The sequence below is a fragment of the Chiloscyllium plagiosum genome, unplaced genomic scaffold, assembly GCF_037043375.1.
Source record: "Chiloscyllium plagiosum isolate Xiang-an unplaced genomic scaffold, Cpla_swu_hap1 HiC_scaffold_5, whole genome shotgun sequence".
Lineage (NCBI taxonomy): Eukaryota > Metazoa > Chordata > Chondrichthyes > Orectolobiformes > Hemiscylliidae > Chiloscyllium > Chiloscyllium plagiosum.
Window position 1 is genome coordinate 133,753,349 of NW_028270143.1, and position 25,023 is coordinate 133,778,371.

The window sequence follows — 25,023 nt, forward strand, 5'->3', positions numbered from 1 at the left end:
GTGGGAGTCGGTCGGTTTATAGTAAATGTCCGTGTTGATTCGGTCGCCCGAGATAGAAATGGAAAAGTCTAGAAAGGGGAGGGAGGAGTCTGAGACGGTCCGGGCGAATTTGAGGTCGGGGTGGAAGGTGTTGGTAAAGTGGATGAACTGTTCAACCTCCTCGTGGGAGCACGAGGCAGCGCCGATACAGTCATCGATGTAGCGGAGGAAAAGGTGGGGGGTGGTGCCAGTGTAGCTGCGGAAGATGGACTGTTCCACATATCCTACGAAGAGGCAGGCATAGCTGGGGCCCTTGCGGGTGCCCATGGCTACTCCTTTGGTTTGGAGGAAGTGGGAGGATTGGAAAGAGAAGTTGTTCAGGGTGAGGACCAGTTCAGTCAGTCGAAGGAGGGTGTCTGTAGAAGGGTACTGGTCGGTACGGCGGGAAAGGAAGAAGCAGAGGGCTTTGAGTCCTTCGTGATGGGGGATGGAGGTGTACAGGGACTGGATGTCCATGGTGAAGATAAGGCGTTGGGGACCGGGGAAGCGAAAATCATGGAGGAGGTGGAGGGCGTGGGTGGTATCCCGAACGTAGGTGGGGAGTTCATGGACTAAGGGGGACAGGACCGTGTCGAGGTATGCGGAGATGAGTTCGGTGGGGCAGGAGCAGGCTGAGACAATGGGTCGGCCGGGGCAGTCAGGTTTGTGGATTTTGGGCAGGATTTTGGGTAGGTGAGGACCACAAACCTGGTCCTCACCTACCACCCCACCAACCTCCATGTACAGCGTATCATCCGCCGTCATTTCCGCCACCTCCAAACGGATCCCACCACCAGGGATATATTCCCCTCCCCTCCCCGATCAGCGTTCCGAAAAGACCACTCCCTCCGTGACTCCCTCGTCAGGTCCACACCCCCCATCAACCCAACCTCCACTCCCAGCACCTTCCCTTGCAACTGCAAGAAATGTAAAACTTGCGCCCACACCTCCCCCCTTACGTCCCCAAGGGATCCTTCCATATCTGCCACAAATTCACCTGCACCTCCACACACATCATTTACTGCATCCGCTGCACCCGATGTGGCCTCCTCTATATTGGGGAGACAGGCCGCCTACTTGCGGAACGTTTCAGAGAACACCTCTGGGACACCTGCACCAACCAACCCAACCATCCCGTGGCTCAACACCTCAACTCCCCCTCCCACTCCACCAAGGACATGCAGGTCCTTGGACTCCTCCATCGCCAGACCATGGCAACACGACGGCTGGAGGAAGAGCGCCTCATCTTCCGCCTGGGAACCCTCCAACCACAAGGGATGAACTCAGATTTCTCCAGTTTCCTCATTTCCCCTCCCCCCATCTTGTTTCAGTCCCAACCCTCGAACTCAGCACCGCCTTCCTAACCTGCAATCTTCTTCCTGACCTCTCCGCCCCCACCCCACTCCGGTCTATCACCCTCACCTTGACCTTCCTCCACCTATTGCATTTCCAACGCCCCTCCCCCAAGTCCCTCCTCCCTACCTTTTATCTTAGCCTGCTGGACACACTTTCCTCATTCCTGAAGAAGGGCTTATGCCCGAAATGTCGATTCTCCTGTTCCTTGGATGCTGCCTGACCTGCTGCGCTTTTCCAGCAACACATTATCAGCTCTGATCTCCAGCATATGCGTCCTCATTTTCTCCTTATTTCAGGAGGTTTGGAATATGAGAGTAGAGGCTGTAGAAGGAGCTGGGGAGACAATACCTGGAATACTGTGAGCAGTTGTGGTCCCCTTATTTAAGGAAAGATTTCATTGGAGGCAGCTCAGAAAAATGTTCATTCAGATGATCCCTGGTATGGAGGGATTGTCTTAGGGGCAAAGTCACTGAGGCATAGAGATGTACAACACAGAAACAGACCCCTTTGGTCCAACACATCCATGCCAACCAGATATCCTAACCTAATCTAGTCCCATTTGCCAGCACTTGGCCCATATCCCTCTAAACGGCACAGTGGTTCAGTGGTTAGCACTGCTGCCTCACAACACCAGGGTCCCAGGTTCGATTCCAGCCTTGGACGACTCTCTGTGTGGAGTTTGCACATTCTCCCCGTGTCTGTGTGGGTTTCCTCTGGGTGCTCCTGTTTCCTCACACAGTCCAAAGATGTGCAGGTCAGGTGAATTGGCCATACTAAATTGCCCGTAGTGTTAGGTGCATTAGTCAGAGGGAAATGGGTCTGGGTGGGTTACTCTTCAGAGGGTCGGTGTGGACTTGTTAGGTCGAAGGGCTTGTTTCCACACTGTAGGGAATCTAATCTAATCTAAACCCTTCCTATTCATATACCCATCCAGATGCCTTTTGAATGTTATAATTGTACCAGCCTCCACCACTTCCTCTGGCAGCTCATTCCATACACGTACCACCCTCTGTGTGAAATAATTGACCCTCAGATCTCTTTTATATCTTTCCCCCTCACCCTAAACCAATGGGACTAGATGAATTTAGGATATCTGGTCAGCATGGAAGAGTTGGACCGAAGGGTCTGTTTCTGTGCTATACCTGTTTCTGACTAAAACATAGTACTGCCCCACCAACCTTCGAATCCAACGGGTCATTCTCCGACATTTTGGCACCTACAATCAGACCCCACCACCCAAAAGATATTTCCTTCCCATTCCGTCAGTTTTCCGTGAGGAACATTCACTCTGTGACTCCCTTGGCAGCTCTACACCCCCACCAACGTGTACACCCCACCCAGTACCTTTCCCTGCGACCACAGGAGGTGCAGCACCTACCCCCACACCTCTGCCCAAGACCCCAAACAATCCTTCCAGATCCGACAGAGATCCACCTGCACATCATCCAACCTCATCTATTATACCCGCTGCTCCCGATGTGGTCTCCTCTATATCGAGGAGACCAAACGCAGGCTCGGGGACTGGTTCATGGAGCATCTGCGCTCCACACTCATTAACCAACCCGACCTTACAGTTGCCATCCATTTTAATTCCCTTTGCCACTCCCCTGGCGACATGTCCATCCTTGGCCTCCTCCACTGTCAGACTACAAACAAACTACAGACCAAACAAGCTAGAGGAACACCACCTTATATTTCCCCTGGGAAGTGTACAGCCCAGTGGCCTCAACATCCACTTCACCAGCTTCAAAGTCCCTCCTCCCCCAGCCTTACCCCATGTTCAGCCCTCCCTGTCCCTCCTCACCTCCCTGACCTGCCCATGTTCCTACTCACCTAGCTGCTCCACCCTTCCCACTGACCAATCACAATAACCCCCTGCCTGCATCCACCAATCACCATCCCAACCAACCTTCCCACCCACCCCCCAGCCACACCCCCTCCCCCTATATACCTCTGGGCTCCCCTGCCCCTCCCCACTCCTGACGAAACATTGATGTTCCTGCTGCTCGGATGCTGTCTGACCTGCTGTGCTTTTCCAGCTTCACATCTATCAACTCTAACATAGAAAACTACGATTCGGAGGTGCCGGTGTTAGATTGGGGTGTACAAAGTTAAAAATCACACAACACCAGGTTATAGTCCAACAGGTTTAATTGGAAGCACACTAGCTTTCGGAGCGACGCACCTGATGAAGGAGCGTCGCTCCGAAAGCTAGTGCTTCCAATTAAACCTGTTGGACTATAACCTGGTGTTGTGTGATTTTTAACATAGAATCTCATGGCATTTGTAGTTTTCTATCAGCTAATTTTGTATTTAAGAATTGTTGTAGCCCACCCTTTAGCCCCAGAAACTGAAGGCTTCTGTCTTACCATATCCCATCCATTTCTAACATTATACAGGCCTGTCACGTCACCCTGCCTTACTCTGATGAATGAAGAGGGGTTTTAACCTTTTCCCAAATTCTCCTCCCAGGGAGTAGTGTTACCTCCCCACCCTGTACCAAGCCTGTAACATGAACTGTGTCACATGTGAAAGGAGCAGACGTTCAGAGGCATTGCTAACTTGAGTTAAAAGTCTTTATTTTTGAAACAAGTACAGGACAGAGAACTGCGAAGCAAGATCTTTCAATCCTTCTGACCCTCCACACCCTGTCTTTTGTTAAAATGCTCAATCGGCTCTCTCTCAAGGTGTTTACCCACCACAACAATGAAAACAATTAATACAAGTTCCCAAAAACATCAGGGACCAATATCAAATAGCTTAAGGTGAGGCAGGAATATAAAACACCTAATTAAAAAGTGATCCTTGCAATTAGAAGGTAGTTTAAGATTAAATTCAGCCGAGTCATGCTGATGTGACACTGATTTTGAAACTACACGCCTATTGCACCAACCCTACCAGAGACAGAAGTGAAAACTGGCCCCAGCGATGACTAAGACTGCTCTGTGTGGACACAATACACCCCCAAATGTACTTGGTACAGGACAGATTTTGAGCAGTGATTGGGAACATTAGCTGTTCTCCACTCTCCTGACTGGAGTTGCTCCAGCACACTCTGCGTTTATTTTGGACTAACAGCAGCTTATCTACTGCCTCTTGCTTTCAGACTAAATGAACTCTCCTCGGATTAGGTCTCTATTGATTATCGTGTGAGACAACAAAGCCAATTCAAGTTAAACAGCTCCATTTTGGAAATCCACCACAAATACTGCTGTCGCTGCTCGCTGTTCACAACCAACAGAGAGAGAAAACAGAACTTAGCCAAGGCACTCAGGGATTGATCCTCAAACCTGGTGGATACATCTGAAAATAAAGGCTTCATGAAGAATGATGGTGTTCAGGATTAATCCATTGGTTCATTCAGGGTCACAGCATGTCTCACAGACAATCAACACCCCCCTTAGTAAATCTCATCATAAGACCAACTCTCCCATATGGCATCCATGACCTCTGACCTGGGGCATGACCCAAGATGAGCTGTGAATCTTGGTCAGGAATGGGTCAGTTAGACTCCAGATTGGTCCCGTAGGTTTGGAGTGGTTGTTATATTAGCTTCCCTTGTGTCTCCCGTGAAGTGAAATTCCATTGCTGTTTTGGACTTTCAGATAAAGGGGAGGTCGCCAGTTCATGGTGTTCCCCTTGTGCACCAAACATGACATGGGAGTGTGTCCAGCTCACCCAATCCAATCAAGGAGCAGAACTACACAAGGGAGCTGTGTTCCATACAACCCGAAGGTGAGTTGGTAACTGGGAGGCTTCACGTTAGGGTACTGACTGACTGACCCACTGCTCTTGTGAATTACAGAAGTTTAACTGCATTCGTTTTGTGTCTATCTTGTGTTCTGAGTACCACCACAGTCAGAAGGTTGGCTGTTAATGTCACTCAGTGGCACAACTGGAATATCAGCAGCTTCTCACCCTTCACCCAGGCACACCGCCAGGAACACCGTCAGGAACACCTATAGGCACTCCGACAGGAACACAGACAGGAACACCTATAGGCACTCCGACAGGAACACCTACAGGCACTCCGACAGGAACACCTACAGGAACACCTATAGGCACTCCGACAGGAACACCTACAGGTGCTTGGACAGGAACACCTATAGGCACTCCGACAGGAACACCTATAGGCACTCCGACAGGAACACCTATAGGCACTCCGACAGGAACACCTACAGGAACACCTATAGGCACTCCGACAGGAACACCTATAGGCACTCCGACAGGAACACCTACAGGAACACCTATAGGCACTCCGACAGGAACACCTACAGGTGCTTGGACAGGAACACCTATAGGCACTCCGACAGGAACACCTATAGGCACTCCGACAGGAACACCTACAGGCACTCCGACAGGAACACCTATAGGTGCTTGGACAGGAACACCTACAGGCACTCCGACAGGAACACCTACAGGCACTCCGACAGGAACACCTACAGGCACTCCGACAGGAACACCTATAGGTGCTTGGACAGGAACACCTACAGGTGCTTGGACAGGCACGCTGCTGGTTCTCCGGGCTCAGGATCAGAAATCTTGGCTCTAATCCTCTGGCACTGAGGCCTGTTGTCTTGCTCCCACCTCTTTGTTGAGGATTGGCCATGTCTGAACTCCTAGCTTTTAACCCAAGTCTGAATCATTGCTTAAAACTGGTAACTTTGGACAGTACCGGCGAAAATCCTCAACGACAATTAATATTTAATTCTGCAATTTCCTTGGTCCTGATGCAGAATATTAATGTAAAGTCCAAGATGAGATTGTTCACAGAGGGAGCGATCCCCTCAACGAGGATCACAGAAAATTGCTCCTGTTGCAGATACAGACCATGAGGAAATCAGACAGTTCCAATTACTTCATCCTAACTTTGAGATTATTGCATTGTTAACATTATAGAGAATCATCTTAGATGGTTTTCTTGATCATATCTGTCCCTTCCCTCCCATTCGTTATCCCTTCACCTAACGATGTGTTTGATTGGTTCTAGGGCAGATCATTTGTTTTATTGATTTGCATTGCACCCCCCCCCCGCCTCCCTTGCTGAAACATCGAGATGTACACTGTATGTGTGTACGTTCCTATTGCTAGCACATTTGATAACCTGACAGGTTTGTCCCTGTGCACTCCCGCAGGGCATGGAGTTGGGGACAGACTCTGATGGTTAGGAATACTGTTGGGTGAATTCCTGGTAGAATTTCTTCAGCTTGCTTAGAAGCACCTTCAGCTTCTCAGTCTTGGGGAGGATGGTCATCCTGTGAAGGAGCAGAAATACAGCAAAGGACAAAGAGAATCAAAACCAAAGGGAATACTCCAGCGAAACACCCAAACCCAACCATCGCCACCACAATCATCGCATTACAGTGTTCACCCTTCCATATCCTCATCCCACTGCCCCATTTCTCTATCTGCCTGTACAAATCCAGAGTGCGGTTCCCTGATAATCCACTCGCATTGCTGCACGATCAGTGGCAGTGCTTTCAACAGCCTGGCTCTGAGCTCTGCAAACTCTCTGACCCTCTTTCTTCCTCAATGATACTCCTCAAAATCTACCCCTCAATAAAGAAGGCCTTTGGCCATTGGTACAAATACATATATCGTTTTGCATTCTCATGACTTACAGTCATTGTGTTACAGAGATGTACAGCATGGAAACAGACCCTTTGGTCCTACCCGTCCATGCCGACCAGATATCCCAACCCAATCTAGCCCCACCTGCCAGCACCCACCAACCCCTTCCTATTCATATACCCATCCAGATGCCTTTTAAATGTTGCAATTGTACCAGCCTCCACCACATCCTCTGGCAGCTCATTCCATACACGTACCACCCTCTGCGTGAAAAAGCTGCCCCTTAGGTCTCTTTTATATCTTTCCCCTCTCACCCTAAACCTATGCCCTCTAGTTCTGGACTCCACCATCTCAGGGAGAAGACCTTGTCTATTTATCCTATCCATGCCCCTCATAATTTTGTAAACCTCTATAAGGTCACCAGTCAGCCTCCAACGCTCCAGGGAAAACAGCCCCAGCCTGTTCAGCCTCTCTCTGTAGCTCAGATCCTCCAACCCTGGCAACATCCTTGTAAATCTTTTCTGAACCCTTTAAGTTTCACAACATCCTTGGACATCTCATTACATTGCAGGTGTTGCAAAAGTTGTTGGAATATTGTACTTGCTTTCAATTTTGCTATTTCTAAACTTGATCTAACTCTGGATTGCTGGGAACACTAATGTCCCAGCCACTCCCTATCCTGACTTGGGAAATATCTCACCGTTCCTTCACTGTCACTGGGTCAGAATCCTGGAATTCCCTCCCTCAGGACATTGTGGGTCAACCCACAGCACACGGACTGCAGCGGGTCAGGAAGGCAGCTCACCCCCACCCTCTCAAGGGGGCAACTAGGGACAGGCAATAAATGCTGAATGAATGAATGAAAGTGGGTCGGTTGCTGTAACTCAGACAGAACTCTGAGTGAAGCTAGCTCTCTCGTCAAGGAGGTTGTTGGATTCACACAATGAAGTTACATTGTATTCTCCACATTGTCAGTCAAAGCCAAATCCTTGATTAAATAATGAACTAACTAGCTTCCAAAACAGCACCCAGTGAACCTCACCAAAGCTCCTGACATCACTGTAAAGCCTCCCTTACTCTCGCACTCAGTGTCCTCGAAGTAAACAGGAATATAACCGATCCTTCTGTACTGTTTGCTCAGCCTGTTTACTTTGCCAACAAGGACACACCAATTCCTCAAATAGGAACATTTACCCACTCCCTCACTGTTTCAAACAGATCCTGACTTTTTTTTTATTTTTACAAGAGGAGAACCTCACACATAAAACCATAGGACTATAAGAACCAGAAGGAGGCCATTCGGCCCCACCAACATGTTCTGCCATTTGACAGGCTCATGGCTGATCCCACAATCCTCACGTCCCCTTTCCTGCCCTTTCTTCTCAATTCCCCGACTGATCAGGAATCTCGGTCTCAGCCTAAAATATCCACAAGGACTCTGCCCCCACAGCTCCCTGTGACGGGGAGTTCGGAGAGAAGGGATTCCCTCCCCACCTCAGCCTCCAGTCGGTGCCTCTTTATTCTGAGCCAGTGCCCACTGGCCCTCGACTCTCCCATGAGGGGAGACACCCTCTCAGCATTGACCCTGTCAAGCCCCTCAAGAATTGGGCATGTTTCAGTGAGATCCCCTCTCATTTTTCTCCAGCCAGCAGAGTCCCAACCTGTTTAACCTTCGCTAATAAGACAATCCCCCCCCCCCCCCCATCCTAGGGACCATCCAAGTGAACCTCCTCTTCTGAAAGAACATCTCTCCTTTAATAAGGGGAACAAACTGCCCAGTAGGTGTGCTCTCCCCAGCTCCTTGTACAGCTACAGTAAACCTCCCTAGTTTTATACTCCGACCCCTTTGAAAAAAGGCCCAACATTTTGTTACCCTTCCTGATTACCTGCTACCCATGTGCTAGCTTTCTGTGTTCCAAGTCTCCCCCCCAAGTCTTTGTGTGTTGCAGCTTTCTGCAATTCTTCTCCATTTCAATAATACTTCCTTAAAACTGAACAACTTCACTTGAGCGTGTATCAGACTCCAGTTGCTAACTTTCACCCACTTACGTAACCCATCAATTTCGTGGTTTCCTAACCTGTCTTTCAACCATTCCGCTTATCCACATGATCCTCTGTCTCGCTTACTCTGTCTATATGTCTTTGCTGCCAGTCTCACCTATCTTTACTCCATTAACAAACACGGATATATTACTGAGTCTTCACCCAAGCCATCAATATAGATTGCATACAGCCAAGGTTCCAGCACCAATCACTGCAGCACCCACTGGGGCACAGCCTCACACCTCGAAAATAACCCATTTATTCCCAGCAACCCTCAAACTGGGCAAATAGTTTACCCTCATTCCCACTGGCCCTGAAACGAGTAAGTGGTGATCAAAGACATTTTCACACTCTGCCCAACAGGCTAAGGGTGAGGGGATGGGGTGTGAAACAGACAGATTTCAAGCAGCTGTGCAAGGAGTGCAGTGAGTGGGGGGCCAGAGGAGGTCAGGTGTCACATCCAGACACTAGGCCCCAGTCAGTCAAACCCAGACTGGTCAAAGGTCAGACAGAAAGGACCTCATCACCCTGTTCTTGTAATGCAGAAGGAATTTAAATTTAACAGTGACAGGCATGTTCATGGGATTTGAATACAGGATATCAACAGTCAAGTCAAACATTCATCCACATGCTACTGACAAACAGCAGAAAACAGACCACGAGAAAGAGAGGAGAGCACAGCTCTCTGCTCAGATTCACAAATTTCTGGCTTCAATCCCAACTTCACAGCCACGTGCAGGTAATTCAGACTAACACCCCAGTGCATTGCCAAGGGAGCGCCGCACTGTCAGAGGGTCAGTGCTGAGGGAGTGTGCACTGTCAGAGGGTCAGTGCTGAGGGAGCGCCGCACTGTCAGAGGGTCAGTGCTGAGGGAGTGCCGCACTGTCAGAGGGTCAGTGCTGAGGGAGTGTGCACTGTCAGAGGGTCAGTGCTGAGGGAGCGCCGCACTGTCAGAGGGTCAGTGCTGAGGGAGTGCCGCACTGTCAGAGGGTCAGTGCTGAGGGAGTGCCACACTGTCAGAGGGTCAGTGCTGAGGGAGTGTGCACTGTCGGAGGGTCAGTGCTGAGGGAGTGCCGCACTGTCGGAGGGTCAATGCTGAGGGAGTGCCGCACTGTCGGAGGGTCAGTGCTGAGAGAGTGCCGCACTGTCGGAGGGTCAGTGCTGAGGGAGTGCCGCACTGTCGGAGGGTCAGTGCTGAGGGAGTGTGCACTGTCGGAGGGTCAGTGCTGAGGGAGTGCCGCACTGTTGGACGTTTCAGCCTTAGGTGAGCTAAGCTATGATTTGAGCTCTCAGATCGATATTAAGGTTTCCATAGTTATTGTTTGGAAGAAAAGTATGGAGTATGTTCCCTTGTGCCCTGAAGCCTCTCTAATAATTACCAAAACTGCCGATAGGTGCCGCCTGTTTGAGCTTGCTGTGCATAAATTACTTGTCCCAATTCCAGCCATGACTACGTTACAGAGGTATGTTACATCCCTAACTTATGATAGGTGCTATAGAAATGTAAATTCTCTCTCCTTGTACCTGAAATGATGAGTGTCCTCTTTCTGTCCAAAGCCACTCCCTGGAACCACACAGATGCCAGTCTCCTCCAGCAGCTTCATACAGAAGAACATGTCTGGGGTCTGCCCTGCAGCCTGGTGGGGAAGGACACTGGGGTTACTGCATGTTCATTACAGGGTTCGGGTATCTCATCCAGGGACCCCTCACTGGCTTACGGGATCCACTGAGGTCTGATTCCATCTGGACAGTTCGAGAATCTGAACTCTGTTAAAATAATCAGGATATAAAACACTAGTGTCATTCAACGTGATCTTTAGCTGACATAGAACTCCAAAGTGATCTTTTGCTTAGAACATGACCGGTCTTACCCAGTCTGACCTGGATCAGACTGCGGACATGCAGAAAGGTGATCAGCTCTTTTGTGCCCTGTGAAATAACCCAGCAATCCATTCAATCGGCTCTGTCAGAACTAATCGTTGTGATGGCTTTACCTTCATTGCCTTGTATATGGCCTTGAATTTGAAGGGTTGTGTAGAAGGTTAAGACCTGATTGAAGTCTTCAAGATATTAACAGGAAAGGACAGGGTAGAGATAGTTTGTCTTTATCCACCGGTTGGGGATTCTAGAACAGGATGTGAGAATTAGGGACAGTCTGTTCAGGAGAGATGTTGGGAAGCACTTGTACACACACAGGGTGGGACAGGTTTAGAACTCTTTTCATGGACGTTCGACAAGGTTCCCCATGGGAGACTGGTTAGCAAGGTTAGATCTCACGGAATACAGGGAGAACTAGCCATTTGGATACAGAACTGGCTCAAAGGTAGAAGACAGAGGATGGTGGTGGAGGGTTGTTTTTCAGACTGGAGGCCTGTGACCAGTGGAGTGCCACAAGGATCGGTACTGTGTCCTCTACTTTTTGTCATTTGCATAAATGATTTGGATGCGAGCATAAGAGGTATAGTTAGTAAGTTCGCAGATGACACCAAAATTGGAGGTGTAGTGGATAACGAAGAGGGTTACCTCAGATTACAACAGGATCTTGACCAGATGGGCCAATGGGCTGAGAAGTGTCAGATGGAGTTTAATTTAGATAAATGCGAGGTGCTGCATTTTGGGAAAGCAAATCTTAGCAGGACTTATACACTTAATGGTAAGGTCCTCGGGAGTGTTGCTGAACAAAGAGACCTTGGAGTGCAGGTTCAAAGCTCCTTGAAAGTGGAGTCACAGATAGATAGGATAGTGAAGGCAGCGTTTGGTAAGCTTTCCTTTATTGGTCAGAGTATTGAGTACAGGAGTTGGGAGGTCATGTTGCGGCTGTACAGGACATTGGTTAGGCCACTGTTGGACTATTGCGTGCAATTCTGGTCTCCTTCCTATCGGAAAGATGTGAAACTTGAAAGGGTTCAGAAAAGATTTACAAGGATGTTGCCAGGGTTGGAGGATTTGAGCTATAAGGAGAGGCTGAGCAGGCTGGGGCTGTTTTCCCTGGAGTGTCGGAGGCTGAGGGGTGACCTTATAGAGGTTTACAAAATTATGAGGGGCATGGATAGGGTAAATAGGCAAAGTGAGTGGTTAGTGTTTGGAACACACGTCCCGAGAGTGCTTTGGAGACAGGTCCAACTGAATGGGACTGGCATCTGCACCATTATGGGGAGAAGGGAGGAATAGCATGAAATGAGGAGCTCCTTCAGAGAGCTTACAGGCTGAATGTCCTCCTTCTGTCCTGTAACCTATCTCTGCTGCGTTCCAGTTCCAGGATGGACTCTTCAACAATGAGAGCAGCACTGTTCAGTGATAAGTTCAGGTTACAGTTCCTTAAAGAAAAGACAACAAATTTGGAACCAATCATTTCATACAGCCATGATTTAGAAACACCTCTACTCAGATCGAATGCAGACATTTACAACATGGTCATAGGTTCATAGAGATGTACAGCACGGAAACAGACCCTTCAGTCCAACCTGTCCATGCCGACCAGATATCCCAATCTAGTCCCACCTGCCAGCACCCGGCCCATATCCCTCCAAACCCTTCATATACCCATCCAAATGCCTTTTAAATATTGCAATTGTATCAGCCTCCACCACTTCCTCTGGCAGCTCATTCCATACACGTACCACCCTCTGAGTGAAAAAGTTGCCCCGTAGGTCTCTTTTATATCTTTCCCCTCTCACCCTAAACCTATGCCCTCCAGTTCTGGACACCCCGACCCCAGGGAAAAGACCTTGTCTATTTACCCTATCCATGCCCCGCATGATTTTATAAACCTCTATAAGGTCACCCCTCAGCCTCCGACGCTCCAGGGAAAACAGCCCCAGACTGTTCAGCCTCTCCCTATCATTCAAATCCTCCAACCCTGGCAACATCCTTGTAAATCTTTTCTGAACCCTTTCAAGTTTCACAACATCTTTCCGATAGGATGGAGACCAGAATTGCACGCAATATTCCAACAGTGGCCTAACCAATGTCCTGTACAGCTGCAACATGACCACCCAACTCCTGTACTCAATACTCTGACCAATAAAGGAAAGCATACCAAACGCCTTCTTCACTATCCTATCTACCTGCGACTCCACTTTGAAGGAGTTATGAACCTGCACTCCAAGGTCTCTTTGTTCAGCAACACTCCCTAGGACCTTACCATTAAGTGTATAAGTCCTGCCCTCATTTGCCTTTCCAAAAAATGCAGCAGCTCGCATTTATCTAGATTAAACTCCCTCTGCCACTCCTCATAACACAGAATGCAATATTTCACACAATTCGAGGCTGCTATCAAGGTTGGGTTAGATTTCAGGAGTTTACCTCAGCTGCCTCAATGGCTTTGGGTGGGATAGCAATCCTGGGAAATGAGTACATTGCTCCTTGCACTGGGTTACACCGGATTCCTGGAGTGTCATTGAATATTTCCTCCGTCAGACGCGCCCTCTCTGCCAAACAGTTCAGCACATTTCGCTTCTCCTGCACACAGAGAAAGGAAGAAACAGAACATCCTCAACATATGGCCTCACTGACTGAGAACGCATTAGGAATAATAGGACCAATGTTAGGTACAGAGTAAAGCTCCCTCTACACTGTCCCCCGATCGAGCACTCCCAGGACAGGGACAGCACGGGGTTAGATACAGAGTAAAGCTCCCTCTACACTGTCCCCCGATCGAACACTCCCAGGACAGGGACAGCACGGGGTTAGATACAGAGTAAAGCTCCCTCTACACTGTCCCCCGATCGAGCACTCCCAGGACAGGGACAGCACGGGGTTAGATACAGAGTAAAGCTCCCTCTACACTGTCCCCCGATCGAGCACTCCCAGGACAGGGACAGCACAGGGTTAGATACAGAGTAAAGCTCCCTCTACACTGTCCCCCGATCGAATACTCCCAGGACAGGGACAGCACGGGGTTAGATACAGAGTAAAGCTCCCTCTACACTGTCCCCCGATCGAGCACTCCCAGGACAGGGACAGCACAGGGTTAGATACAGAGTAAAGCTCCCTCTACACTGTCCCCCGATCGAGCACTCCCAGGACAGGGACAGCATGGGGTTAGATACAGAGTAAAGCTCCCTCTACACTGTCCCCCGATCAAACACTCCCAGGACAGGGACAGCACGGGGTTAGATACAGAGTAAAGCTCCCCCTACACTGTCCCCCCATCAAACCCCCCCAGCTATAGCATAGGTTATGAAGTGAAGAAATAGTAGTGAGCCGTTGATGTTGATAATAATTTAGGAGAATCTTATTGTGATTTCACTTACATTACTATTTGGACTTTTAGACTAGATTTAGACTAGATTTCCCTACAGTGTGGAAACAGGCCCTTTGGCCCAACAAGTCCACACCGACCCTCCGAAGAGTAACCCACCCAGACCCATTCCCCCCTGACTAATTCACCTATCACTATGGGCAATTTAGTATGGCCAATCCACCTGACCTGCACATCTTTGGACTGTGGGAGGAAACCCACGCAGACACGGGGAGAATGTACAAACTCCACACAGTCAGTTGCCTGAGGCTGGAATCGAACCTGGGACCCTGGCGCTGTGAGGCAGCAGTGCTAACCACTGAGCCACTTAATTTGAAATTCTAATGGAAACAAAGATGGCAGGATCTGGAGTAGGCCTATTGGCTCCTCAGGCCTGCTCTACTATTCAATAATGATCATGACCGATCATCCAACTCAGTTTCTTATCCCTGCCTGCACGCAGACAGTTTGATCACTTTAGTCTGGAGAACATTCGGGTTTGATAGGGCTCCTGATCCCAAGGAAGATTAGCTGCTGTTGGAAAGTCACTCACTCTCATGAACCTCTCATATGAGGGTTCTTCGGGCCGAGGAGGGTCTGTGATCACTCCGAGCACTGCCTGCCCCGACACTGGGGGGCAGAGACGGACAGAGACCAGTTTGATCAACTGCATCCTGACCTCAGGATCCAGGTTGACGAGTTCCACGTAGCCCCCCCGGTAACCACACCTACAGAGAGAAAGGAAAACAAACACTAACATTAGGAACATAGGAATGGAGGCAGGCCATCCAGCCTGTCCAGACTCTTCCACCATTCAATAAGATCAGGGCTGATCTGTGGCCTAACTCCATACATCTGCCTTTGGCCCATAACCCTTAATACTTCTGCTTAACAAAAATGTATCTCTCTCAGGATTAAAATTAACAACTGATCCAGTACCTATGACCATTTTTGGAAGAGAGTTCCAAACCTCTCCCATCCTTTGTGTGTGGAAGTGCTTCCTAACATCTCTGCTGAACGCTCTGGCCCCTAATTCTCGGAATCTGTGACCTAGTTCCAGAATCCGCAACCAGTAAAAATTGTTTATCTTTATCTACTCTGTCTTTTCCCATTAATTGGGAAGATTTCGATAAAATCACACCTTGACCGTCTAAATTCTAGAGACAACAGAGGCCTAATTTGTATAATCTCCCCTCATAACTTAGCCCCTGAAAACCAGGTGTCGTTCCTGCAAACTGACTCTGAACTCCCTTCCAAGACCATTCCAGGCTTCTGGAGGTGGTAGTGACCAGGTCTGCTGCAGAGGAAAGTGGGCTCGAACCAAGGGTTCGGTATTTCAGCAGCATAACCACTGTTTTCTTTGTACTCCAGTGCTCTAGATAGAAAGGCCACCATTCCATTAACTGTCTGGATTAGTTTCTACACCTGACTGTGACAGTTTAAAGATCGAGGCACCTAGACCCCCAAGTCTCTCTGGGCACCCATTATATTTAACTTCATACCATCTGGAAGTTTTTTAAAAAAATCATTCACAGGATGAGGGAGTCACTAGCTAGGCATCATGTATTGCTTGTCCTGAATTACCCAGAGGGCAGTAAAGAGTCACCCACATTGCTGTGGGTCTGCAAGTCACGTGTAGGCCAGACCGGGTAAGGGTGACAGTTTCCTTCCCTCAAGGATATCAGTGACCCAGATGGGGTTTCCGACAATCGACAATAGATCCAAGGCCATCATTAGACTCTTTAATTCCAGATTTTTATTGAACTCGAATTCCACCTTCTGCCATGGCAGCACTCAAACTGGGGTCCCTGGAACATTAGGAGAAAGTGAGGACTGCAGATGCTGGAGATCAGTCGAGAGTGTGGTGCTGCAAAAGCACAGCAGGTCAGCCAGAATCCGAGGAGCAGGAGAATTGACATTTCGGGCAAAAGCCCTTCATCAGTCATTTCCTGATTCATTAAGACTCATTCATAAAGTCAGGAAGTATGGGACACAGGGAGATTTGGCTATCTGGATTCAGAATTGGTTGGCTGACAGAAGGCAGAGAGTGGTTGGAGATGGAAAGTATTTTGCCTGGAGGACAGTGTTGAGTGGGGTCCCGCAGGGCTCTGCTCTTTGTAGTTTTTATAAATGACTTGGATGAGGAGGTTGAGGGGTAGGTTAGTAAATTTGCAAATGTCACAAAGGTTGGAGGTGCCGTTGATAATATAGAGGGCTATTGCAGGCTGCAGCGCGACATAGACAGGATTCAGAGCTGGGCTGAGAAATGGCAGATGGAGTTCAACCTGGATAAATGTGAAGTGATCCATTTTGGAAGGTCAAACTCAAATGCTGAATATAGGATTAAAGACAGGATTCTTGGCAGTCTGGAGGAACAGAAGGATCTGGGTGTGCAAGTACATAGATTCCTCAAAGTTGCCACCCAAGTGGATAGGGTTGTTCAGAAAGCATATGGTGTTTCGGGTTTTACTAACAGGGGAATCGAGTTTAAGAGCCGCGAGGTTTTGCTGCAGCTCCACAAGACCCTGGTGAGACCACACTTGGAATATTGTGTCCAGTTCTGGTCACCCTACTATAGGAAAGATACAGAGGCTTTGGAGAGGGTGCAAAGAAGGTTTACCAGGATGCTGCCTGGACCGGAGGGCTTGCCTTATGAAGAAAGGTTGAATAAGCTCGGACTTTTCTCGCTGGAGAGAAGGAAGAAGAGAGGAGACCTGATCGAGGTGTACAAGGTAATGAGAGGCATGGATAGAGTCAATAGCCAGAGACTTTTCCCCAGGGCAGGATTGACAGGTATGAGGGTCATAGTTTGAAGATATTAGGAGGAAGGTATAAAGGAGATGACAGAGGTAGGTTCTTTACACAGAGAGTTGTGAATGCATGGAATGCGTTGCCAGCGGTGGTGGTGGAAGCAGAGTCATTGGGGACATTTAAGTGACTGCTGGACATGCACATGGATAGCAGTGAGTTGAGGGGTGCGTAGGTTAGGTTATTTTATTCTAGATTAGGATTAAACCTTGGCACAACATCGTGGGCCAAAGGGCCTGTTCTGTGCTGTACTTTTCTATGTTCTACGTTCTAGAACACCTCCCTAGAACATTACCTGGGTCTCTGGATAAACCATTAGGCCAAAATGTGACCTCAGTCCAATATGGATAAACTCACACTTGCTTACATTGAACTCCATCTGCTACAGTTTTGCCCATTCACTCAATCTATCAATATCCCTTTGGAATTGTATGCTGTCATCTACATTGTCTTTAATGTTACCCAACTTTGTGTCACCAGCAACTTCAGATACATAACTTACTACTCTTTTGAAATAAAAAAAAGCTTCCTTGACTTTCCTAACTGAAAATAAAATCTGTATTCCTCTGGGGAAAACAAAAATAAACAAACAAAACATGGCTCTCCCTTGACTCTATTACCAGGGGCAGGGGCCATAATGTTAAATAAACCTTCCTCGACTCATTAAAAAACAAAGGAAATGGAAAAATAAATCCCCTCTGCTCTGTCCCCATCCTGATGGTCCTGAGACAGGGTCAACAAGGGTTTCAAGTCCAAAGAAAAATTCCTCTAATCATTTCAACTAAAAATAGAATTCCCCTCACACTGACCCCATGAAGCACATCTGGGACAGGGACAGTCCGGGGGTGAAACTACCCCCCACCCCTGACCTTCCAAAGGGTCCAAATCAATACCAAAGGAAAATAAAACAGCCCTTTTCTGACCAGAAAACCAACAACAAACACAAAGTTAAACCATCAAACAGGAACTTCATTCAACTAGAATATCATTGTCCAAACTGATAATGCCCTCCAGCCCCCCACTGGTCACGAGAGGTCTCCACGGAATCTTGGAGCACTGTGCTCTCCTTCTCTTGGGATATCCGAGCAGGGATGTAACCGGGAAAGAGGGGCATTCCGAGCTCCACGACTACCTGGTGAGGGATGCACTAAAGCTTGGACAGTGGGGAAACAGCACCGCCTCAGGTCCTTCTGTCAAAGTTTAAGGGAAGTCTGTTCAGTTATCAGACCCTCGCATTGCCTTGATGTATAAAAACACGCTCCGCCATGAATTAGAATTGCCTTGGGACATCTGTGGGGAACTTCAAATTCCAGTGTTTGTTTTCCTGTACAGACTGTACAGAATTGTTACAATACCGGTGAGTGTTGACAAAAATATTTTTAATTAAAGTTTACTTTTGCAACAGAATAAAGCCCTGGGTGAAGGGAGGGTCAAAGTCAATACACATAACTTGGAAGGATGGATGGGTTACCAGGGAGCAGGCAATTGTCCCATTCACTGAAGGTGCCTCACCCTTGCCCTTCCACTCCCCTCCCTGGCCCAGTGACCCATCTTCATTCCACACACCTCATCCAATCCACCCAACGTTCATACTCCTGCGTCACTCAGTGTACTCACTCTCCCATATAACCCTTGGAGATGGAGTGGAACGAAGCCAATTCAACAATGTTGGAATACTCAGGACCCATCTCAAACAAAACCTTCTTAAAGGAATGGAACTGACAGCCCTCAGCGTAGACATTGTCCTGATAGACCTGTTGGAAGAAAAGGTAACAGGTTTGGAGTCAGAATACGTCTGCTGCTCACTATACTAATACGCACACACCAGCACATGGCAATCCTTTCATCATAAAAACCCACTTTAATTCTTGCCCACATTCCTCATCTGTTTCTTTACAGAGTATCCCTCAGGAAGCCAACTACCACTCCAAAACCACCCCCCCCCCCCGCCAAGCACTCTCCCTCCAAAATCTTCCCCCTCCCCCCAAATCCCCCCTCCGCCTGAAGTCCTCCCCGTCCCCCTCACCACCCTCCCCCAAAATCCTCCCCCTCCCCCCCAAACCACCCTCCTCCCCCTCCCCCTTTGGTGAAGTTCTGCAGTGCATCTTTCGAAGTGTACAGAAGAGGCCCTTTGGCCCATCGAGTTGGCACTGAGAAATCTACTGAATTATAATCTCACTTCCCTGGGCTAGAACGATGAACAGTCCAGCACAGGAACAGGCCCTTCAGCTCTCCTAGCCTGTCTCGACACAAGACACCTTCCTAAACGATATCCTTTTGCCTCTACTCAGTCCATATCCCTCTATTCCCTGCCTTGTAATGTCTCTGTCGAGATGCCTCTTAAACATTGCTATTGTATCTGTCTCCAGTACACTCCAGGCACTTCCCATCCTCTCTGTGTGTAAAAGACCCTGCCTCTCACATTGCCTTTAAACTTACCCCCTTTTACCTTAAACCTGTGTCCCCTCCTCATTGACATTTCTACCCTGGGAGAAAGGCTCTGACATTAACATACAGATGGATCTGGGCGTGCAGGTCCACAGGTGGCCAAGGTGATGAAGGCACAGGGCATGCTTGTCTTCATCAGGTGGAGCAGGGACTACAAGACTTGGCAAACCATGCGACAGTGATATAAAACCCTTGTTAGGCCGCATTTGGAATATTGTGTACGGTTTTGGTCGCCACACTACCAGAAGGACATGGAAGCTTTGGAGAGAGTGCAGAGAAGGTTCACCAGGGCGTTGCCTGGTCTTGAGGGCATTGGCCAATGGGGAAAGGTTAAACAGACTGGGATTGCTTTCACTGGAAAGACAGCGGCTGAGACAAGACCTGATAGAGGTCTACACAATTATAGAGGCAGAGATAGGGTGGATAGTCAGAGGCTATTTCTCAGGGTTGACGTTTCAATTACACGGGGTCACAGGTTCAAGGTGTGTGGGGGGAAAGTTTAAGGGAGATGAACAAGGGAAGACTTTCATGCAGAGAGTGGTAGGAGGCTGGAACACACTGCCAGTAGAGGTGGTGGAAGCAGGCACGGTGAAGAGGCATCTGGATGGTTACAGGTACAGGGAGGGAATAGAGGGATACGGACTGAATAAAGGCAGAAGGTTTGTTTATTAGTTCAGTTAGAGCATGATGATCGGCACAGGCTTAGAGGGCCGAAGGGCCTGTTCTTGGGCTGTATTTCTGTTTGCTCTTTTCTCCATTCTATCCACGCTTCTCCCAATTTTGTAATCTTCTGCTAGGTCACCCCTCATCCTTCGACGTTCAAGTGAAAAACAAAACAAGTTTGTCCAATCTCCCCTCATAACCAACACCCTCCAAATCAGGCAACACCCTGGTAAACCTCTTCTGTACCCTCTCCAAAGTCTCCACCTCCTTCAGGTAGTGTGGTGACCAAAACCGTACACAATATTCCAAATGCGGCCTAACTAAATGTGGCCGATACAGCTAGTCCCATATTTGAAGTGTTCTGCCACTTCAAGTGCTCACCCTGGTTTTTTTTTTAAAAAAAGATTGCGAAGTTTCTCACCAGACCGACCCTCCCAGGCAGTGCATTCGAGACCCTCACCCCTTTTGGGTCCAAAAAACATAATAAACTTGGCAGTAAATAGTTGGCACACGCTGCTGCGACTGAGGGTGTGGAGGGAGTGGGTCTTTGTGGATCGGGTACCAATCGAGTGAGCTGCCTCCTCCTGGATGGTGTTCAGCTCCTTGATTGTTGTAGGAGCTGTCCCCACAGGAGGACCATTCTGCTGCTGTAGATGGCCCACGGTGCCTCATGGATGCCCAGTCTTGAGTTGCTAGATCTGTTCAATTTCTGTCCCATTTAGCATGGTGACAGTGCCATACAACACAATGGAGGGTATTCTCAATGTGAAGGCAGCACTGTCCCTACAAGGACTGTGTGGTGGTCAAACTTACCATTTGCAGATGACACCAAAATTGATAGTGTAGTGGACAACGAAGGTGGTTGCAATGGGACCTTGGTCAGATGGGCAAATGGGCCGCAGAGTGTCAGATGGAGTTTAATTTAGATAAATGTGAGGTAATGCATTTTGGAAAGGCAAATCAGGGCAGGACCCATACACTTAATGATAAAGTCTTGGTGAGTGTTGCTGAACAAAGAGAACTTGGAGTGCAGGTTCATAGCTCCTTGAAAGTGGAGTCGCAGGTAGATAGGATAGTGAAGAAGGCGTTTGGTATGCTTTCCTTTATTGGTCAGAGTATTGAGTACAGGAGTTGGGAGGTCATGTTGCGGCTGTACAGGACATTGGTTAGGCCACTGCTGGAATATTGCGTGCAATTCTGGTCTCCTTCCTATCGGAAAGATGTTGTGAAACTTGAAAGGGGTTCAGAAAAGATTTACAAGGATGTTGCCAGGGTTGGAGGATTTGAGCTACAGGGAGAGGCTGAACAGGCTGGGGCTGTTTTCCCTGGAGCGTCGGAGGCTGAGGGGTGACCTTACAGAAGTTTACAAAATCATGAGGGTCATGGATAGGGTAAATAGACAAAGTCTCTTCCCTGGGGTGGGGGAGTCCAAAACTAGAGGGCACAGCTTTAGGGTGAGAGGGGAAAGATATAAAAGAGACCTACGGGGCAACCTTTTCATGCAGAGGGTGGTACGTGTATGGAATGAGCTGCCAGAGGATGTGGTGGAGGCTGGTACAATTGCAACATTTAAAAGGCACCTGGATGGGTATATGAATAGGAAAGGTTTGAAGGGATATGGGCCAAGTGCTGGCAAATGCGACTAGATTAGGTTAGGATATCTGGGTCAGCATGGAGGAATTGGACCGAAGGGTCTGCTTCCGTGCTGTACATCTCTATGACTCTATGACAGATGTACCTGCAGCTGGCAGCCTGGTAAGGATGAGACTAAGTATGTTTTTGCCACTTGTTGGTTCCCTCACCACCTGCCACAGTCAAGCAGCTATGTCTTTTAGGACCTGACCAACTCAATCAGTTGTGTTCATGCTAATCCCCTCTTGGTAATAGTCATTAAAAATCCCCCAGCTTTCATTACAAGGTGAAGTTGGACAAGCTGGAGCTCCTGGGATGGTCAAGGTTACTAGGCTCAGTGTTAGTCAGGGGTGGAGAAGCCTAACTCATCACCGAACCCTCTCCAGCAGCTTCTCAAGAACAAACCCAGAATTCCCAAAGATCCAGGGGCTAGTATATGGCCATTCACTCCACCCAGAATTCCCAGAGCTCCAGGGGCTAGTAAATGGCCATTCACTGAGCAGAGTTGCCCAATAGCAGCGACTTGCAGGAAATTACCTCGTCTGCCATCAGGAAAAGACCCTCTTCAGCAGCGAATCGAATCACATCTTCGATAACCTGCCGGCTCTGGACCTGGCCTATAGGAAAAGAACAAAGAATGGATGAGTTAACAGGAGGTGGAGGAGTAGGTGGGGAGGAGGAGGACGAGGAGAGTGAGGAGGAATCCCCTCCCCCCATTTCCCCCCCCGACCCCTTCACTGACCCAACATCCCTCCCTGTGCCTGAAGCCCCACCTCTAAACCTCTCCCCAACTTGAACCCCAAATCCCTCCTCCTCTTTCTCAACCCAAACCCACCCCATGAGATGAACCCCCTTGACCCTGAACTCCACCCCAACCCCTGACCTGAATTTTCTGTCCCCATTGAAGCTGGGAAATTGTTTACCACAGAGGGCTGTCGAGGCTGGGTCCTTCAGTATGTTTCAGGCTGAGACAGACAGAGTTTTCATCAGGAAGTGGACTGAGGGTTACGGGGGAAAACGCAGGGAAGTTGGGTTGAGGGCTATCAGATCAGCCCTGAAGGGCAGAACAGACTTTATGTGCTGAATAACCTACCTCTGCTCCTTGTAGTCTTCAAGAGAGACCTTGATCCAGATTCCAGCCGAATGAGGAGATCGTGCCCTGACCAACCCACATCCCAATCACAGCAACAGGAATGACCACTTGCTGACTATCCCTAACTCGCCCCACCCATCCTGCCTGGCTGTGCCTTTATTTACCTGTGGGGTTCCCAGGGTTAATAGCACAAAGTACTTTTGGGGTGCAGTAGCTCCTGGCTTCATTGAGTGCCCTTCGGAGCTCATCGATGTTCAGTGCCCAGCAGTTCTCCTCATCGAGGTAGTAATTGACCTGGACTCCATTCAGCTCTGCAATCGCTGCTGAATAGAGCGGGTACTGTGGGATGGGGATCATTATTCCAGTCCTTGACCGCCCCTCGCCAGATACCAGGAGTTTCAGAGTGGTCTGTGAAGAGAGAAATGTTACAAATGCTGGGCTTTCAAAGGTAGTTGATTTAAGGATGAATGGAATACTCTGAAAGAGGGTTTGGGATCTGCCTGGGGACAAGCCCATGTAATGTTCCCGTACACACACCACCCTCTGTGTGAAAATGGTGCCCCTTAGTCTCTTTTATATCTTTCCCCTCTCACCCTAAACCTATGCCCTCTAGTTCTGGACTCCCCCACCCCAGGGAAAAGATTTATCCTATCCATGTCCCTCATAATTTTGTAAACCTCCATAAGGTCACCCCTCAGCCTCCGACACTCCAGGGAAAACAGCCCCAGCCTGTTCACAGCCTCTCCCTCTCAACATCTTTCCGATAGGAAGGAGGCCAGAATTGCACGCAATATTCCAACAGTGGCCTAACCAATGTCCTGTACAGCCGCAACATGACCTCCCAACTCCTGTACTCAATACTCTGACCAATAAAGGAAAGCATACCAAACGCCTTCTTCACTATCCTATCTATCTGCGACTACACTTTCAAGGAGCTATGATTACGCTCAGGAGGTTAAATAAAGGCAATTTGTTTAAGACGCTAAGATTCACTCTGACCAGGACAGTGATCATGTGATATCTGGGAGAAACTTTGTCAATCATGATCTCAGTGAACGGTGGATGAATAGATTCATACAGAGGCTCTGTGACCCCTCCAGTCTGCACCAACGTAACCACCATTAAAAATGCACTAATCCCAATTCCCTGTAGTTGATCCATTTCCTTGAATGTTACGATATTTGAAGCTCATCCAAAATTTATTTTCAAAGTTGTAAGACTTCCAGCTTCCACAACCTTCCCAGGCTGTGCATTTCATTAGGCTCGAGGGACTGAATGGCCTACTGTTCCAATGTTCTTCCATCCGAAACAGAAGATGAGTGATCCATGAAGAATGTGTGCAGTATATACACGTGTGGTTTCCGCGCTGTAAGCTTTAGGGGAAGCAGTGTTCCAGTGGCTTTGTGTTTGAGGTGCCCACAAAATAATGCTTGGTCAATGCTGGTGTGTGTTTACTGCAGCCAGTCTTCAAACTGGATTAGCTTGCCTTCTTCATTGTTTGCATCAGGCATGGAGGAATTCACTCCTTTTACAACACATCAATCTCCAAAAGTACAATGACAAATTGGGAATTCCTGCAGGATATAAATCCAGTGACAGGGAACCAGTACAATGGAATTTGCCAAATTGAAATAGAAAATTCACAACTATTCAACCTCTAACAGATAGACAAACAGAGAGAGAGAGAGAGAGAGAGAGAGTGCACATCAGACAGGGAGACAGAGGGCGAGACGGGGAGACAGTGAGAGAGAGGAGAGAGAGATAGAGAGAGAGAGACAGACAGAGGGCGAGATAGGGACACGGGAGACAGAGGGGGAGATGGGGAGACAGAGGGCGAGACGGGGAGACAGTGAGAGAGAGAGGTAGTGAGACAGTGAGACAGAGAGAGAGAGAGAGAGAGAGAGAGAGAGAGAGAGAGAGTGAGAGAGAGAGAGTGAGAGAGTGAGAGAGTGAGAGAGTGAGAGAGTGTGAGAGAGAGAGTGTGTGAGAGAGAGAGAGAGAGTGTGAGAGAGAGAGAGAGAGTGTGAGAGAGAGAGAGAGAGAGAGAGAGAGAGAGAGAGAGAGAGAGAGAGAGAGAGACAGACAGAGGGCGAGATAGGGACATGGGGAGACAGAGGGGGAGATGGGGGAGACAGAGGGCGAGACGGGG

At 48.6% G+C, this 25,023-nt stretch overlaps 1 protein-coding gene across 14 annotated transcripts in view; it reads right to left on the reverse strand.

Annotated features, from left to right (window-relative positions):
- Positions 1-3,932: 3,932 nt before the first annotated feature.
- LOC122550354 (alanine aminotransferase 2-like) overlaps positions 3,933-25,023 on the reverse strand; it is a 178,106-nt gene continuing 157,015 nt past the window's right edge. For 4 of the 14 annotated variants that reach the window (XM_087987702.1, XM_087987705.1, XM_087987703.1 and 1 more), the window contains 7 exons: positions 23,039-23,282; positions 22,319-22,398; positions 18,656-18,792; positions 14,784-14,958; positions 13,294-13,449; positions 10,513-10,625; positions 3,933-6,629 (listed from right to left, as the gene is read on the reverse strand). In XM_087987702.1, the coding sequence (XP_087843828.1) occupies positions 6,539-6,629; positions 10,513-10,625; positions 13,294-13,449; positions 14,784-14,958; positions 18,656-18,792; positions 22,319-22,398; positions 23,039-23,282 (996 nt within the window). In that variant the 3' untranslated portion in view covers positions 3,933-6,538. Of the gene's footprint in view, positions 6,630-10,512; positions 10,756-12,121; positions 12,306-13,293; positions 13,450-14,783; positions 14,959-18,655; positions 18,793-22,318; positions 22,399-23,038; positions 23,283-25,023 lie in introns of those variants that run through there. The other 10 variants (XR_015757297.1, XR_015757296.1, XR_015757295.1 and 7 more) reach the window with 10 other exon arrangements.